Genomic DNA, 14,444 nt, shown 5'->3' with positions numbered 1-14,444 from the left:
TGTTATTTTAGAGTAGGGATAAGAACAAATCATTCTATTCATAAATGGTTTTAATTTAACGAGACATGCACAATTTCCAATTTCTGGTGAAATGATGTGGATGAGCACTCGATATAGCAGAAATAGCAGCAGCACAGTCATCAGAAAAACGGATGCGTTTCCGGAACGCTATCGGCCCGCGCATCGACGTCCGGGAGCCTAAATTTGGCCCGACTCGGCAATGGTTTGGTGCAGTTCCGTTGTGACGCAAAACATCACTATATAAAGCTTGGACAGCTCGTAATCTGCCGTTGGTTGTCGTGTGAGCTGCCGTGCCGAGTTCGTCTGCTCCTCTTCCTCCTTCGGATAGAGACTGACTCACTCTTGATCTTCAAACGATTTTGTAGGACCTATCCTGACGCAAAAAAAAACTCAATTGAGAATTATTCTCTAAGGAACATTTCTACCTCACTTAATGTCATCCTGCCTCTTGCGCTCCATGTCAAAAATGTCCGTCATTTTTGCATTGGCGCATAGATTCTGACGTTTAATATCCGTTTAATATTCCTCAAAGTGACTTTGGCGCTTTTTACTACTCTGGGAGCATTCCATTCTCTGTGCTAAGCGCTGCTGTAGTCATTTGGCGTGGATCTTGGCTAATAAGCTGTCGCTCCGCATGGAACTGAACGAGGCGTCTCATACGATGCATTTCTTTTGAGACGTAAATAGAGGCATCGCTTCTTCAGCATAAACTTCACAAATCTCTTGAGCAGTCTCTTCTGTGGCTTTGGCATCTCGATCAGAAGCAAAGGTGTCGAAAATACCTTTTTTTGTCTTGACACTCCATTTCAGTTAACTGAAAGGAACTGGAAATATATTAGCATTTATAGAAAGCTAAACACACGATCTAGTAGAACATATAATTCTCTACCGAATAACATAAAACACATTGCCAAAACATTTTACCTTTTACGCAAAATTTCCACTTAGAAAAACTCTAGAAACTAATGACTTAAGGCCCAGTCCAGTAATTTCCGTACGGAATTCCGCACGGTAGAAACAGTTTTTTTCTGAAATCCCGTTGGATGACCGTGACTTTGAGTCAATTATTGTGCAGTTACGCTTAATAGTGTTCGAAACATATCACATGTCACTGTTTAGCACTCTAAAAAAGGATGATGTGCACCTTGGCCGTTCTTATTCTCGCCTCTATCATTGCTGTCTCTTCAGGATTTGCCTACGATGACGAGCACAACACAGGTACACTTGGTTTACTGTAGCTTCGGCTATTAGTCCAAAGTGTTTGTGAGGGATGTACTAACTGCCTGGAAACATTTCAACACTAACCATTTCGTTATAAATTGAACATTTTATACAACAAATAGTTTAAAAGCCCATTACATATGTAAATGTTCGGAATTTCGACGTATGGGAGTATAAAAATTTGCAGGATTACTGTAGGTACTAGATCCGCTAGGACCCTAGGATTAGGACGCACGAGCATCCGAATACATAATAGCTTCTCATAGTTCTGACAAGAATGAAGCGGGAGAACTTACTCCGGTTTGCAGTTGCCGCGAACAATGAGAAATGATAGGAAAAGTTACTAGATTCAGAATCAGAATTTTTTGTAGCTTTCTCCTTCAAGAAGAAATAGTTCAGACTCAGTTTGCAAGTAAAAGGCAGAAAAGAAGTTTGGTAACTTCGAAGTTGCCGTGAAATCTTACCAACCTTTTTTTGGTTAAATAAACTTTCAAAAACCATAGCTACCGATGAACTTCCTCAAAACAGGAGTGGTGATAGGTGTGGGACCTTGGTTCTTCAATAATTGTGCAGTACTCTATGTCCGGGTGCTCCTCTATGACGAGTGCGGCATTACGGTATGCCCAAAGTAAATATAAACAACGCTTACGTCAAATAAGCTCCGTTATACGTTATAGTTCTCATAACGGTGTGATCCGCTTTTTGACATCAACAAGTAGAACCTCTTTTAGTCTGTTTTCAATTTTTTTTTCGGAACTGGGTGCGGCTAGTTATTTTTAAGGCGGTGACGTGATCCAACGGAAAACACATGACATCAGCGACTTGAGAAGCAACTATGCACCACAGCCGTATAAGAGATGCAAATTCTTCGTCTACAATTTCCGTATATGTGTAGAAATATCGGTGCTTGAAGAAGTACGTGGCAGTTCTGGAGTAAACTGTTCCGTATCAATAACCATAGCAAACACAAAACTTCATTTTGCACTCATAGCATTTGCAATGACTGCGGAGTAACTCTTATTCATATGTATAGTCGACGCCAAGTGTGTTCAGCCAGGCGGGCGCAATGCATCTGCCAGTACTTCCAATCATACTCTTTTCGACTCATTTCTGCGATAATCTGGTTGAACACATGCGGGTAGATTGGTGGGATAAGGTTCATTACGAAAAGAAATGAAAAAAGTGTTCTATTAAAATAGTAATAAACGGTAACAAACGTGCTAAATACCAAATGCACAATATGTTTCATTTTGAAAGCTTGGCATTGGGAGCTGTATTTATGTTTTTTTATGCCAATGTTTCTCCAACTATATGGAAGGAACTGAAAGCATGCTGAGCCTGCGTATCGAAGAGCATTTGGCTGGTAAAAGGCTTGGAAGCACAATAACACCATTAGGGCGCTACAAGTATGAAAACATGATGGAAATGAGTTTCAAATAAAGTATACGATATTACTCTACGGAAAGAAATATTTACTAGGAAAGCATTGGAAGCATTCTGGATTTCTGTTAAGAAACCATACATGAAAAATAGAAATGAGAGCTTATCAATTGCCAATGACTTTATGCTATGTTCGTAACACTCTGCAAGCTTCAAGACTGTCCCACATGCAGTTCCTTAACACTATCCACACACCAGTACTCAAGGATACTGCACGGTGCGTAGATATCATTCGCCATGGTGACAATATGTAAGAACGCGGTGGTTCACCAGCCCTGGTAGTCGTTGGGACTGTCAATTTGTTTTTCCTTAGGAGTTCTTGCGTAGCGTACTTAGAATACTTAGATATCAAGGCGTCGCAAGGAGAGAGGAGGATTTTGATGTGAAAAAAATACAGGTACAGTTCCCAATGCCAAGGTTTCAAGAAGATAGGACCTGGAGACTATGTTTCATATTTCTTGACATGATGTAAAACGTTGCGGGTGAATACGGTGGTTTTTTTTTGCTGAATAACCACATACTACGAAGAAAGCAGTTAGATATTTTATGAATACCACTTAAGTTCGCAGTGCTGCTACTTCTTTATCTGCGAACTTTTTTCTTAGGTATTTCGTGTATTGTTGGACATTTCCTTAGTCTTGCATTGTACCTACGAATGCGAAGCATACGTAAAGCAGCATACAGTTTTGGTGCTGGATTCTCGTTAGATTAGTTGCCACGCGGGTCTTTAGATTAATCACAACGCCACTTCGGTCAATGATCGCACACCTTAAACTGCGTCTTTCATCAAATCTCCATTATAGAAATAATTTGCATATAAATGCACGCATAAACATAAGGAACATTATAAAAGGTATAGGAAGGAAATTAGAGCAAGAAGCTGAAAGAAGCACAGTGTTTGAATAGGTGATGCAACTAGACTCGCCAGCTATTTATGTCTTCTATTGAGCCCAAGGTACAGCTGAAGTAGTTGCAGTGGCGGTGATTGCCGAACTGTTCCGGTTTTTTTGTTATGACGATGTGCTGCTGTGGCTTTTGCGCGAACAGTGGTTGAAGGAGTTTACATGATGACGCATAAATGCAAAATGAGACTAATTCATTAGTGATGAATAGTGATGAAGGTGCGCTACAGAGCACATGATTTACAACTCTGTTTAAAGGTGGAAAGGGAGTGCAAGGCATCACTGCACTCCGTCAAGCTTGTAACGCGCCAAGCCCACATAATATGTTTGGTGGTGATGGTAGCCGTGAATGCTCGGAGGAAGTGTTGTTGCTTAACTTTGTCATCGCGTGATGCGAGTATCCGCATCTCCGTCGATGTGTGCCGCCCTTGAATATAGCTTTGCCCAATCTTCTCTTCTGTGAGAGTTTGCAAATAACCAATCCATTCGCCGCTACCCCATATCCTGCAAAAATTTAAATTTAAAAAGTCTAAGTTAATTTAAAAATTTAAAAAAATTTCTGTTTCACAGCCTTAGTCCTGAACTTCGGTTTTCGGTCAGGAGGCCTAATCTAGCGTGAACTGGACAAAATCCTCACAAAACGTTGGACAACACGATCTTCTGGCCTCCTCAGTACATCACCAAAGAGGCGAAGACGATTTTCTGCAGCTACTTTTGATGGCGGTGCAAGATGTTGATATTTTTCTTTCAGATGAGTGATTCGCCGGCACACCACATCAATTTCTGCGAAAAGATCTTCATTGTGACATACCCTAGGACAAAAGTAGCTAAGCAGCCGCATAAACAGCTTCCTTCCCACGCGATCGATTTTAAAACTAGAAGTCTAGTTTAAATCTAGAAGTGCCTTAGAGCATCTTTGCTGAATATATTTCTCATAGCTGCATTTGTTCTTGAGCATACTGATCATGTAACATCGATGAGCTCGATCGGTTGCCCATCCACCCTAATTTCTTTGGGACTTATGGGGATCCACTTCTGGTAGCACTTCTCAGGGCGCAGACGCAGTTCATAAACTGCAGCTAGCTTCGATGTAAAGCTGACAACATGCTGAAGTTTCGCGCTTTCGCTTTCGCGGTTTCCGCGAATATAACAACATCGTCGGTCTATTTGAGACCAGTCAAGAGGCACCCTAGTGGTGCTAACTCGATGTCGATTTACGATACGATGATGCAGAACACTGATCGACTGTTCTTCGCGTGCGGAGTTGAACACTAAGGGTCCTGCCACTGCCTCTTGTCTTACTCCAGTTACCACTTTAAACGGTGTTGTTCAAACATCAAGTAGGCAAAGAAACTTTGCTGGTACTCCATCGGCGCGAAGTGCGTTGAGAAGACGGCTTTGATGTGAAGAGTCGAAAGCGTCTTCGAAGTCCAGAAATTCCAATTGCACTGGCTTCGAATACTCCTGGCAGATTTTGATCATTCTCCTGATGATGAACGTTTGATCAATTGTAGATCGGCCAAAAGCAAAGGCAGTTTGCTGGTCGCGCGTTGTTTCACGCGATGTGTAATACAATAGGTCTAGGATAGTCCTCTCCAAAACCTTGTAAATAACACTCAGGAAGATGATTCCTCAGTAGTTTCTAGGACATGTCACGGATAATTTCCTATGGAGGGGTATTATATTATAACGTGCCTCCACGAATCAGATATCTTTCGTTGGTCCATGTTGAACGGATAATCTTTGTCATCTCATGAATTCCAGGCTGAGGAAGATATTTCAGCATCTCTGCACTAATCCCGCCCGTTCCGGGCCTCCACCGGATTTGCCATCTTTTATCTTTTGGATAATGAGGAGAATCTTCGACTCGGTCGGTGGTTCCTTGTTAACCGTATAGATCTATGAACGTGCTCAAGTTCAGTATCTGACGGTGCCAATTCAGGAAGATTTTGAAGTGATACTTTCAAACTGGAAAAGTTGCTTCACCAACAACCAGTCCACTGACAGTGAAGAGGACTTGGGAACAGCTTTCGTCTTGTCGCTACACTGTCTCAGTAAATATAGGCTTCTTGCCCACCCAAACCTTTAAAACTCCTTCGCTCCCGACCTCTGGTTTTCGAAGTTTTGTGCAGCTGGCGATGCAATTTCATTCTCAGACGTTTTTCCTAGTTGTAATCGCCAATGTTGCGGCCGACAGATAAAGTGCGACAACACATACAGTTATACGTTGATTTTGTTTCGGTAGATGCAAAGGCAAACTTCTTCTGCGGCAGGAATTCGCATTCTTCCTGTCTTTCATTTTTTTCTGTCTCCATTCTTTAAGAACTGGGATTTCGATTTTCGGTTGAGGAGAAACTCCTCCTTGGTTTCTCTTGTGGAACTGTATCTTGAAGCTAAGAAGAACTGGACGGTGGACACTGTCGAATGCGGGGCATAAACAACTCTAGATTTTCGGAAATCTGACTGAAGAATGTTCGTCGTTAGAACATAGCCTGGCTGAAGTGTAAGAGATCTCATCTTCCACTCCCGTTCCTCTTCATGAGTCAAAAAGGTCGCCCCCGGCCACGTAAGCGGATGGCGTCGATGATTTTGACCAGACAGTTACCCTTATTTCTCCATTAGGTAATGCAATTTTCCTAGCACATCGGATTTTTGTTCAAATCCCATCTTCGTATTGGCGTCCATTCCGAACTTGATCGGCTGCTGGCTGAGTATTTTAGACACCAAAGCTTTGACTTCATCGTAGAAGGTGTCATCGTTGTTGGCCTCAGCTGTTTCCATAGGTGCATGGCCACTTGCTAGCAAGAATTTACGTCCTCTACGAGCCCTCAGTCGTATAAAGGCGTATCAAGATGACCCAAATTCTTCACTAGGTTGTTGTGTTCGTCTCCTAAAGCTATCGCGCGACCACCTATTTTCTTTTCATCAGCATCAGTGCTGTAGACAGTGTAGTTTCCGATACTGATGACAAGACGATCTCTGGTGCGTGTTTCCTGCAGCGCAGCAAAAGCCACACAGAGATATCGCAGAAGCCTAGACAAGGCGACTTGTTGGAGTTCACTTGACAGTGTTCGGCAGTTCAGCGAGACGAAACGAATGGTTGTTGCCAAAGATTCCATGCTCCCTTCAGGCAGTTCACCTTTTAGATTATGGATTTGACGATGTGCTGGACGAAACACCTTTTTGCAGTGTATGGGAATCTTGCGTCATATAACAGTGCAGGTTTTATAGCTCGTACGTTCCCAACTCGAATGCCTCGCTCCGTTTAGTGATAACAGGACCGCCATGACCACCAAGCAATCATACTTGTATGCGCCGCGCCAATGAAAGTGTTAAAATAAGTGTTTGGCAGATTTGAAAAAAAAATGTCGCAGTAAGGAAAAACATTCAGAGAAGAGAGGACAGATAGTGAAGGATTCTAGCAACAGATGAAAAGAGCTCTCTATAAAATCCCATTGCAGATCTTGCTAGAGAACGATTTGCTCGTGAGCTCGATCAGAAGCAGAAATTCGCTTTTGCATTCGCTAAACGTGGTGAAGGTGAGATTAAAATGTTACAAAATGCGGTGTTTAATCGATGATGCAAAATTTAAATTTTCTAACTAGATGTACCAGACGCAAAACAACGATTTGCACGTGATCTTGAAAACGCCAAAAAGTTTGCATTCGCGTTCGCTAAAAGGAGCTCAGGTGAGATCTCCCACGAATTTGTTACTTGATAAAGACAGAGTTTGAGGGAACATTCGCTGCTGGTTCTTTTGTCGGGAACCCGAATTTGAGAACTGTTTGTAACTACAGAAATGAGAACGCGAAACACAGGCTCCGTGCCTAGGGATCGGATGCATATGGAGCATCTGAGATATAAGTTTATCCAACTAAGCAAATTCTTACAGCCTTAGCAATATGAAACTGCGTGAAGTGAATTAATGACGGAATTACCCTGCAAAACAATTCTTTGCAAATCGTGAGTAATAAGAACTCGAGAGCTTTACGACATCTTATCTCGTCACTCCTATGGCTGTAAAGAGGTGTATCGTCGGATAGACTGTTGCTTCGAGTTCTCCTGATGCGTCTGTTTATAATACTTGTAAAGTGTCTTTCCCACTTTTGTAGTGATACATGTAAACAATGTCTCGAACTTTATCTCAAATACAAAGAATTCACTATCGAAAATTCCCATCAACGCTTGAAGCCCTTGCATACTAAGGACATTTTCAACTTGTCAATGTTGAGATATGGTAGAAGAAAGTCGATCAGCTCGGTTTGCTCGCGATTTGGACAACGACAAAAAATTCGCATTCGCATTTGCAAAGCGATTGGCAGGTAGGACTAATTGATTATCGAGATGTTCTATTTGGTCAACCTATGTTCTTTCATAACTATCGATCTAGGTGGGAATATAAGTTAACTGTATGTAATGTCTTCACGTTTGAGTTGCGTTCCACTAAAGGGTACATTTAAGCGTAATCCCGCAGTTAGATGTATGTCCAGTGTGAGACAAATTCCTTACAAGCGTGCATCGGTTAGGAAAGTCCTGTATATCGCAACTACGCAACTTATCGAGAGTTCTCCGACAAATTGAAAGTATTTTTATTCATCTTACATTTCCTGAACGATAACTGTGAGCCATTTGAAGTATGCCCTATTGGCATGCTCCATGGTCTTCTGTCAAAGTTTACGCAGATCGTAGATGCCCTTGCTCCAGAACTGCTTGAGTTTTTTTTGATGTCGTCGCGGGTTTGGAAGTCATGATTATCCAGATGACGTTGGAGATAGGAAAAAAGGTGGTAATCCGAGGGAGCCAGATCTGCGAAATACGATGGGTGTGGTGAAATGTTCCAGAAGAACTTTTTCAATTCAGCCTCGGTCATTTTTCTAGTGTGTGACTGAGTTTTGTCGTGCTGAAAGTAGACTTCGTGCTGCTGGGGGCGTGCATTCTCGAGATTTGCCTTTAAAGTCCTCAATTGCTCAATGTAGACGTCTGCGGTCACCATACATCCCTCGGTGAGCAGCTTCCAGTATTCAACGACGTGTACGCTCTACCAGATGCAGAGCATAACCTTTTTGGCGTGTACGTTAATTTAGCTAATTAATTAATTTAGTTAATTTTAGGGACGTCTGCTTTCGCATCTTGTCAACTCATTGGGCACGCCGGTAAATGTTATAATAGGAAATCCACTTCTTCCGATGAGTAATTGCTCAAGCCACGTGTGGGTGCGCTTGAGGGTGGGGAGAGGAAGTGCCATATCAACACGGCGGTCCATGTCATACTGCGTCAGACATGTGGTACCCATCGACCTAGTTTTCGCACCTTGCCGATTGACTTCAATCTGTTGTTTTTCTTTTCCGTGGTTTCAGTTTGGGATTGGTTTGATACGGATCGTCTTCCACCTGTCTCTGCAGCAAGTCCAAATCGAACTTCATCGAGCGTCCTGAACGGTCTTCATCTTCGATGATCGCCCGACGCGAACTTCGAGTGCCACTTGTAGATTGTACTTCTAGCGAGAGCGTGCTCTTTGTAAACTTCCTTCAAACGTCTAACGATATCAGCGGGTTCTAGGCCAGATAGATTGAGAAAGAGCATGACGTTGCGGAGGTGGAGTGACGACGGATTGAAATTGCGGGGCGTGGTGGCAGGAAAGAAACTAGCCTGGTGTAATTGTTAACCTACACTCTGAAGAGCCTTTTATACTCTATCAGTAAACTAACGCGTCCATTACAGTCGTTTTCGTTTCCTCTTTGCTGAGTGATGGTCTCTAGAAGTCATCACTACCACATTGTCCGAGAACTTTCGACTCAACCTAATATTTACATGTCAAGTTGCAGATGATGAGTTGAGGGCTCGCTATCCTCGCACACCCATGGAGGATCAAGGCTTTGCCCGCGAATTCGCAAAGAGAAGTAGCTTTATCAAACTTTTCGTAACGTATCTATATCGTAATCTGTCACTGTCAATTTTCAGGTGACGATCGATTAATGCGATTTGCCAGGCCAAGCTTCGCCTAGGCTGTAAGGCAAAACTAGAAGAATACAAGAGGAGAAGAGAAAAGGCGATAATTGCGATTCTTCTTTTTTTGTTCTTATTTTGTGTGCGAACTGTTGTCAGTGATGGTTTTGTGTTGAGAAGCTGTTGGAATTTCTTCTACTTACACTAAGATCGTGGGGAGGGGGAGGGGTTGGGGGAGGGGCAATCACACATTTGTTTATCCATTTTCCTCGCACTGAGCGAATTTTGTTCGTTACTAAGCGTTAAGTACACTGCTACGCTGCCACGTCTAATACACAAACAAATAAAATACATACTTAAATATAAACGACAGGGTTCAAGAAGAAAGGAACGAAGGAGAAGTCATGACAATAATTATTTCGAATGAAAATCAAATGTCACAATCAGTAGTGTCGTCAGATCGATCGCCATAGATTTTGCTCAGAAATCCAACACCAAATATGAGGTGGCAGCAGAAGACAACAAAAGAAAATTGTTGATGAAATGGATTTCCGGCGTCCGTACTATATGTTCAATAGCAGCTGATTGAGGACGGTATTTCCTTCTAAAAGACCTCTATTGCAGTTTCAGGGCGGATACTCAATTAGTGGTTCTTCTTGCTCAATGGGAGATATTTCAAAATATAGTTTTAAAATGTTCTAGAAAGCTCTTCAACCCTTCTTTCTTTGCTGTATTCAATTTTTTTGCATGTTTCCATTCAGCAGGGTGACACTCTCTCGCTTTTGTTTCACCTGCGTCCCTTCTTCTCCCCTTCATCTGCTTGAGAAGATGTAGTTCTACGCTAGTTTTAACTATGTTCAACATACAGCAATGAAGAAGAAGATGAAAAAGCTTTCTATAGGTGCCTAAGTAAACTCTTCAAAGAATACCATACCTTATTCAAGGTCATTGTTGGTGATTTCAACGCCAAGATTGGACCCCGAAGAACGCCTAAGGAACTCCTGAATGTACCAACGTCTGCAATGGAACGAGCAAGAGAGGCATTCCGAGTTTATCATGACGACTGAAGCCTCTGATGCGATTTCGGAATTCCAGAAACCCTTAGCCCTACGCTGGTTGTGGAAGTCACTCGGTGGACGGATTTGTTTTGAAACTGACCAGATCATCATCATCCAGAGTGAAAGGTTCCGCTTGGCGAATGTCGCCGTAATTCTAGAGTTCTATATGGGGTCGAACCATCGCCTCCTTCCAGGGAGATTTCGTTCACGTGGACAGAAGAGAAAGCTGCGAAGGACAGAGGACAAAGTCTCAGAACTATTATTAGGTAAGACCTCTTTGCTACACTAGTGGGCTCTTAGGAAGATACCACAAAAGACATCATCGACGTGGAATACGATCGGCTCGGTGAACACGTACGAGGCTGTACGAGAGTCTCAGAAACAAAAAGAGACACGATAAAAGAGGTCTTGAGAAAGAGAGAAGAGCAGAAGTGTTCCCATCTGTACCTTAGATGGGAAACGAACATGAAAAACGATTTGGAGCTTGGCAAGAAAATGAGGGCGTGGATTCGAAGTTCTGCTCCACGTCTAGGGAGATTGGAAGCAACGCCGTATTTACCAAGGGAAGTAAAATAAGGTTGACCGGACACTTCATGGATTTCAGCGACAACCGGTGGACCTGAAACGTGAAGGGATTTTAGGCACACTACGTAGATTTTTACGAGGATTTAATTTCTAGACTCCACGAGAAGTTTTATTCAGAACTTTCAGGTATCTACGGGCAGAAAGCACAGGTCTCTGCGCACACCTCCTTCATAAGTTCTTCCACTGCTTCGTGATGACACATTCCTTCTTCGTAAGGCTTTATGCAGAAACTGGATCCTGCTTTGTCCAAACATGGCTGAAAGAGAACGTTTTGTAGGAATAATTCTTAGCAACCAACAGAAGAGAAAGTATAGAAACCGTACCTTGTACTCGCCACTGACACCTTCTTTAGTGAAGACACTCAAAATCACGAATGAGAGAGCTAGAAAGTAGAACATGACTGTTGTCACCTCCGAGTAGGGCAATTTCGTCAACAAATGTCGGGTATTTATAGCAGTCGTTGGGAAACGGTCGCTTTTGTGTGCAGGTGTATAAAGAATGATAGCGCGAACTTGATCAGAAAAAGAACAAATATGGCAGGTCTGCCGTACTGCAACGTTTGATAGCTGCTGCTTAAAGAGCAAAACTGAATAAAAACGATCGGCCATTCGATAGAATCGAGTGTCGTAGAAGTTCCTGTTCGTTTAGCACTGGAATTGTATCGTTTGGATTCTTCGAGAGTTTGAAGGACCATAGTATTTTTAGAATGCAACATACACCCTTTCTCGGATTTTCTGGATATGATGGGAACCACACGTATCTCCTAACAGCGGTGAGAGCACAGTGTGACTTTTGTTGACTGTACAGCCGCTCACGTTTCACACTACTGACGATCCTTTTAATTCTAGCTGATCGAGCAATCGATTCCTCTCGAATTAGCCGTTTTTCATTCAGATCGACAAGTGCCACATTTGCGATGGTTTCAATTGTTCGTATAAACCTCATAATGAAAAGTTTTGAAACCGTCGTGATGATCGTCATTTTATTGCCGTAGTGTCATTTTAAAAAAGGTTTATCCGTTATGAAAGTGAAATGGTGTATGTTTTTTTGAATGACTGCTCCTTTACCATTTCAGAACGTGTATAGATGAAGCTAAGTGTTCATTGTGTTTGAACATTCATGCAGCATTCAGTTTTATGTGGGGAAGAAGAGAATCTCATTACATTATAAATAGGTGTAAAGTATTCGTGAAATACTAATTTTGCGTCAACGTAATCACGAAATCTTCAAAAAGAAAACCTCAGCATTTTGCTAGCAGATTGCTGCAAAAACTACAGTAAAAGGAGCAGTTTGAAACTGATATTTCTATTCGCAGGATGATCTAGCAAAATGGATGAGAAAAATCTGAGTATTCTGCATTTTCAGTAGCAGAAATTGTAAAAAATATGATAAATAAGTGAAAGTAATACAATGAATAATAAAATAAAGATAATAATAATAATAATAATAATAATAATAATAATAATAATAACAATAATAATAATCAATCGATTAAATACAATGTTATAAATTATAAATAATTTATATTAAATTAATAAACTAACCATTTGTAATTATTTGTAATTAATATTAATAAGTTAATATTAATTAAAGGATATAGGAGTTCATTTCAATGCGCCCGACCGTTCACATCGATTCAGAATCCTTTGAGGTGTACGAACGCGAAACTGGCCTATACAATGACTTGCGGTGGCTAGCCGATGTGTCAAGTCAGTGCTTTTATCCTCCCAGACAAGTCTGGTACCAATTTATCAACCCCAGAGTGATGAAAGGCTTCGAGCGCTGGGGCGGTTTCGAACCTCCGATCGATCATGCAGGAAGCGGAACCTCTAACTACTACACTACACCCGCCCCAGTATTAATTATAAATAAATATTATATCGATCAAAATTAATGAATAAACCACTGATTACAAGAAAATAGCGGCCGTCACTACAATCCATCGCTGTGAGGATATCATCAGCAGCATTCTCTTTTGATGCACATTCAATGACCCATATAGACGTGATCCTTTACTTTCTTTACAGCTTCTAGTCAAATACTGCTAACTGCTGCTGGTCAACTGGAATATTGGGAAGTGTGGGTGTTTGATTCACAGGTGTGACAATAATTTGGGCTAAATCTCTGCCGAACAGTAGTATCCAATTGGCCGCGTCGAAATAGTTGATAGCAATTCCCTCTTCTGCTCCTGGCTCCTTGTCGATGTATAAAGATTACGTCCCACTTCAGATCACGTAAACTGTTGACTATGATTTAAGCAGCCGTTAGCATACGTATGACCTTGAACAGGATTGAAAAAACATCGGATGAGAGAATGCCATGTGAACAAATGGGATCTTGAAAAGCATGATTGATGACTGGGACGATTGACCATGATTTGACTTACTTGACCTGACTTAATCGGCGGGCTGATGTCATCGCCTGACGCGATTACCCGCATCTTCGCCGAGGTGTGCCGTCCTTGAACACAGCTCTGCCCAGCCTTCTCGATCTTCTGCGAGAGCTTGCACAGAATCAATCCATTCGTCGCTATTTCATATTCTGCGAAACCTTACGTCTCGCCTGGACTGCCTATCCACGTCGAGTGTCCTCAGGTCCTCTCTCACCGCCTCAGTCCAGAACTTCCTTTTTCGGCCAGGTGGCTTCCTCCAGCTCGAACCCGACGAACTTCTCAGAACTTGTTGAACAAGGCGATCTGCCGGTCTCCTTAATATATGACCAAAGATGCGAAGACGATTTACTTTAGCCACTTTCGATGGCGGTGCAAGATGTTGATGTTTTCCACGTGTCATCCGCCGGTATACCACATCAATTTCTGCGTAAAGATCTTCATTGTGACATACCCTAGGCCAAAAGTAGCCAAGTAGCCGTCTAAGCGGCTTTCGTTCCGTGCAGTGAAGCCTCTCCATAACCGTTGATGGTGCTGTCCAAGTCTCCGATCCGTACATCATGATGGGGCGAATTGCGGATAGGTAGACTCGCAGCTTGACTTCGTTGGTGATGGGGGTCGACCACAGGCATTTCGTTAAGGAGTTAAATGCAGAAGTGGCCTTAGCGCATCTTTGCTGAACATCTTTCTCGTAGCTGCCATTGTTCTTCAGCGTACAGCTTAGGTAACAGTACTCATCGACGAGTTCTATCGGTTGTCCGTCCATCCTGATTCCCGTTCGTGGTCTCGAAGAGATCCACATCTACTTGCATTTATAAGGGCGTAGGCGTAGTCCATAGGCTGCAGCCAGCTTCGATAAAAGGTTGGCAACATGTTGAAGTT

At 42.3% G+C, this 14,444-nt stretch overlaps 5 protein-coding genes across 9 annotated transcripts; 1 reads left to right on the top strand and 4 right to left on the bottom strand.

Annotated features, from left to right (window-relative positions):
• Positions 1–1,154: 1,154 nt before the first annotated feature.
• Positions 1,155–9,589, top strand: RB195_002907 (uncharacterized protein; the record flags this gene model as incomplete). 3 transcript variants are annotated; one of them, XM_064200365.1, is made up of 6 exons in its annotated part: positions 1,155–1,239; positions 7,046–7,123; positions 7,190–7,273; positions 7,817–7,906; positions 9,410–9,484; positions 9,546–9,589. In XM_064200365.1, the coding sequence occupies 6 exons, from the start codon at positions 1,155–1,157 to the stop codon at positions 9,587–9,589; spliced, it is 456 nt and encodes a 151-aa protein (XP_064056246.1). The 3 variants fall into 3 exon arrangements, with proteins under 3 accessions (XP_064056246.1, XP_064056248.1, XP_064056247.1); XM_064200366.1 differs by having other exon boundaries at positions 1,158–1,239; XM_064200367.1 differs by lacking the exon at positions 7,817–7,906 and having other exon boundaries at positions 1,158–1,239.
• On the bottom strand, positions 4,195–5,066 carry RB195_002909 (uncharacterized protein; the record flags this gene model as incomplete). Its single annotated transcript, XM_064200369.1, has 2 exons — positions 4,195–4,396; positions 4,939–5,066. The coding sequence occupies 2 exons, from the start codon at positions 5,064–5,066 to the stop codon at positions 4,195–4,197; spliced, it is 330 nt and encodes a 109-aa protein (XP_064056250.1).
• Positions 6,192–6,703, bottom strand: RB195_002908 (uncharacterized protein; the record flags this gene model as incomplete). Its single annotated transcript, XM_064200368.1, has 2 exons — positions 6,192–6,382; positions 6,442–6,703. The coding sequence occupies 2 exons, from the start codon at positions 6,701–6,703 to the stop codon at positions 6,192–6,194; spliced, it is 453 nt and encodes a 150-aa protein (XP_064056249.1).
• A 1,066-nt stretch (positions 9,590–10,655) lies between the features above and the next one.
• Positions 10,656–11,571, bottom strand: RB195_002906 (uncharacterized protein; the record flags this gene model as incomplete). Of its 2 annotated transcripts, XM_064200364.1 has the most annotated exons (4): positions 10,656–10,742; positions 11,148–11,207; positions 11,337–11,429; positions 11,497–11,571. In XM_064200364.1, the coding sequence occupies 4 exons, from the start codon at positions 11,569–11,571 to the stop codon at positions 10,656–10,658; spliced, it is 315 nt and encodes a 104-aa protein (XP_064056245.1). The 2 variants fall into 2 exon arrangements, with proteins under 2 accessions (XP_064056245.1, XP_013302183.2); XM_013446729.2 differs by lacking the exon at positions 10,656–10,742 and having other exon boundaries at positions 11,037–11,207.
• Positions 11,572–13,203: 1,632 nt separating this feature from the next.
• Positions 13,204–14,364, bottom strand: RB195_002905 (uncharacterized protein; the record flags this gene model as incomplete). Of its 2 annotated transcripts, XM_064200363.1 has the most annotated exons (3): positions 13,204–13,368; positions 13,560–13,667; positions 13,729–14,364. In XM_064200363.1, 3 exons carry the CDS (start codon positions 14,362–14,364, stop codon positions 13,204–13,206), a joined length of 909 nt encoding a protein of 302 aa, XP_064056243.1. The 2 variants fall into 2 exon arrangements, with proteins under 2 accessions (XP_064056243.1, XP_064056244.1); XM_064200362.1 differs by lacking the exons at positions 13,204–13,368; positions 13,560–13,667 and having other exon boundaries at positions 13,708–14,364.
• Positions 14,365–14,444: the final 80 nt, after the last annotated feature.

This window comes from Necator americanus, chromosome IV, assembly GCF_031761385.1.
Source record: "Necator americanus strain Aroian chromosome IV, whole genome shotgun sequence".
Classification (NCBI taxonomy): Eukaryota; Metazoa; Nematoda; class Chromadorea; order Rhabditida; family Ancylostomatidae; genus Necator; species Necator americanus.
Note: the sequence above shows the minus strand (reverse complement) of the source record. Positions and strands in the feature narration are given on the sequence as shown.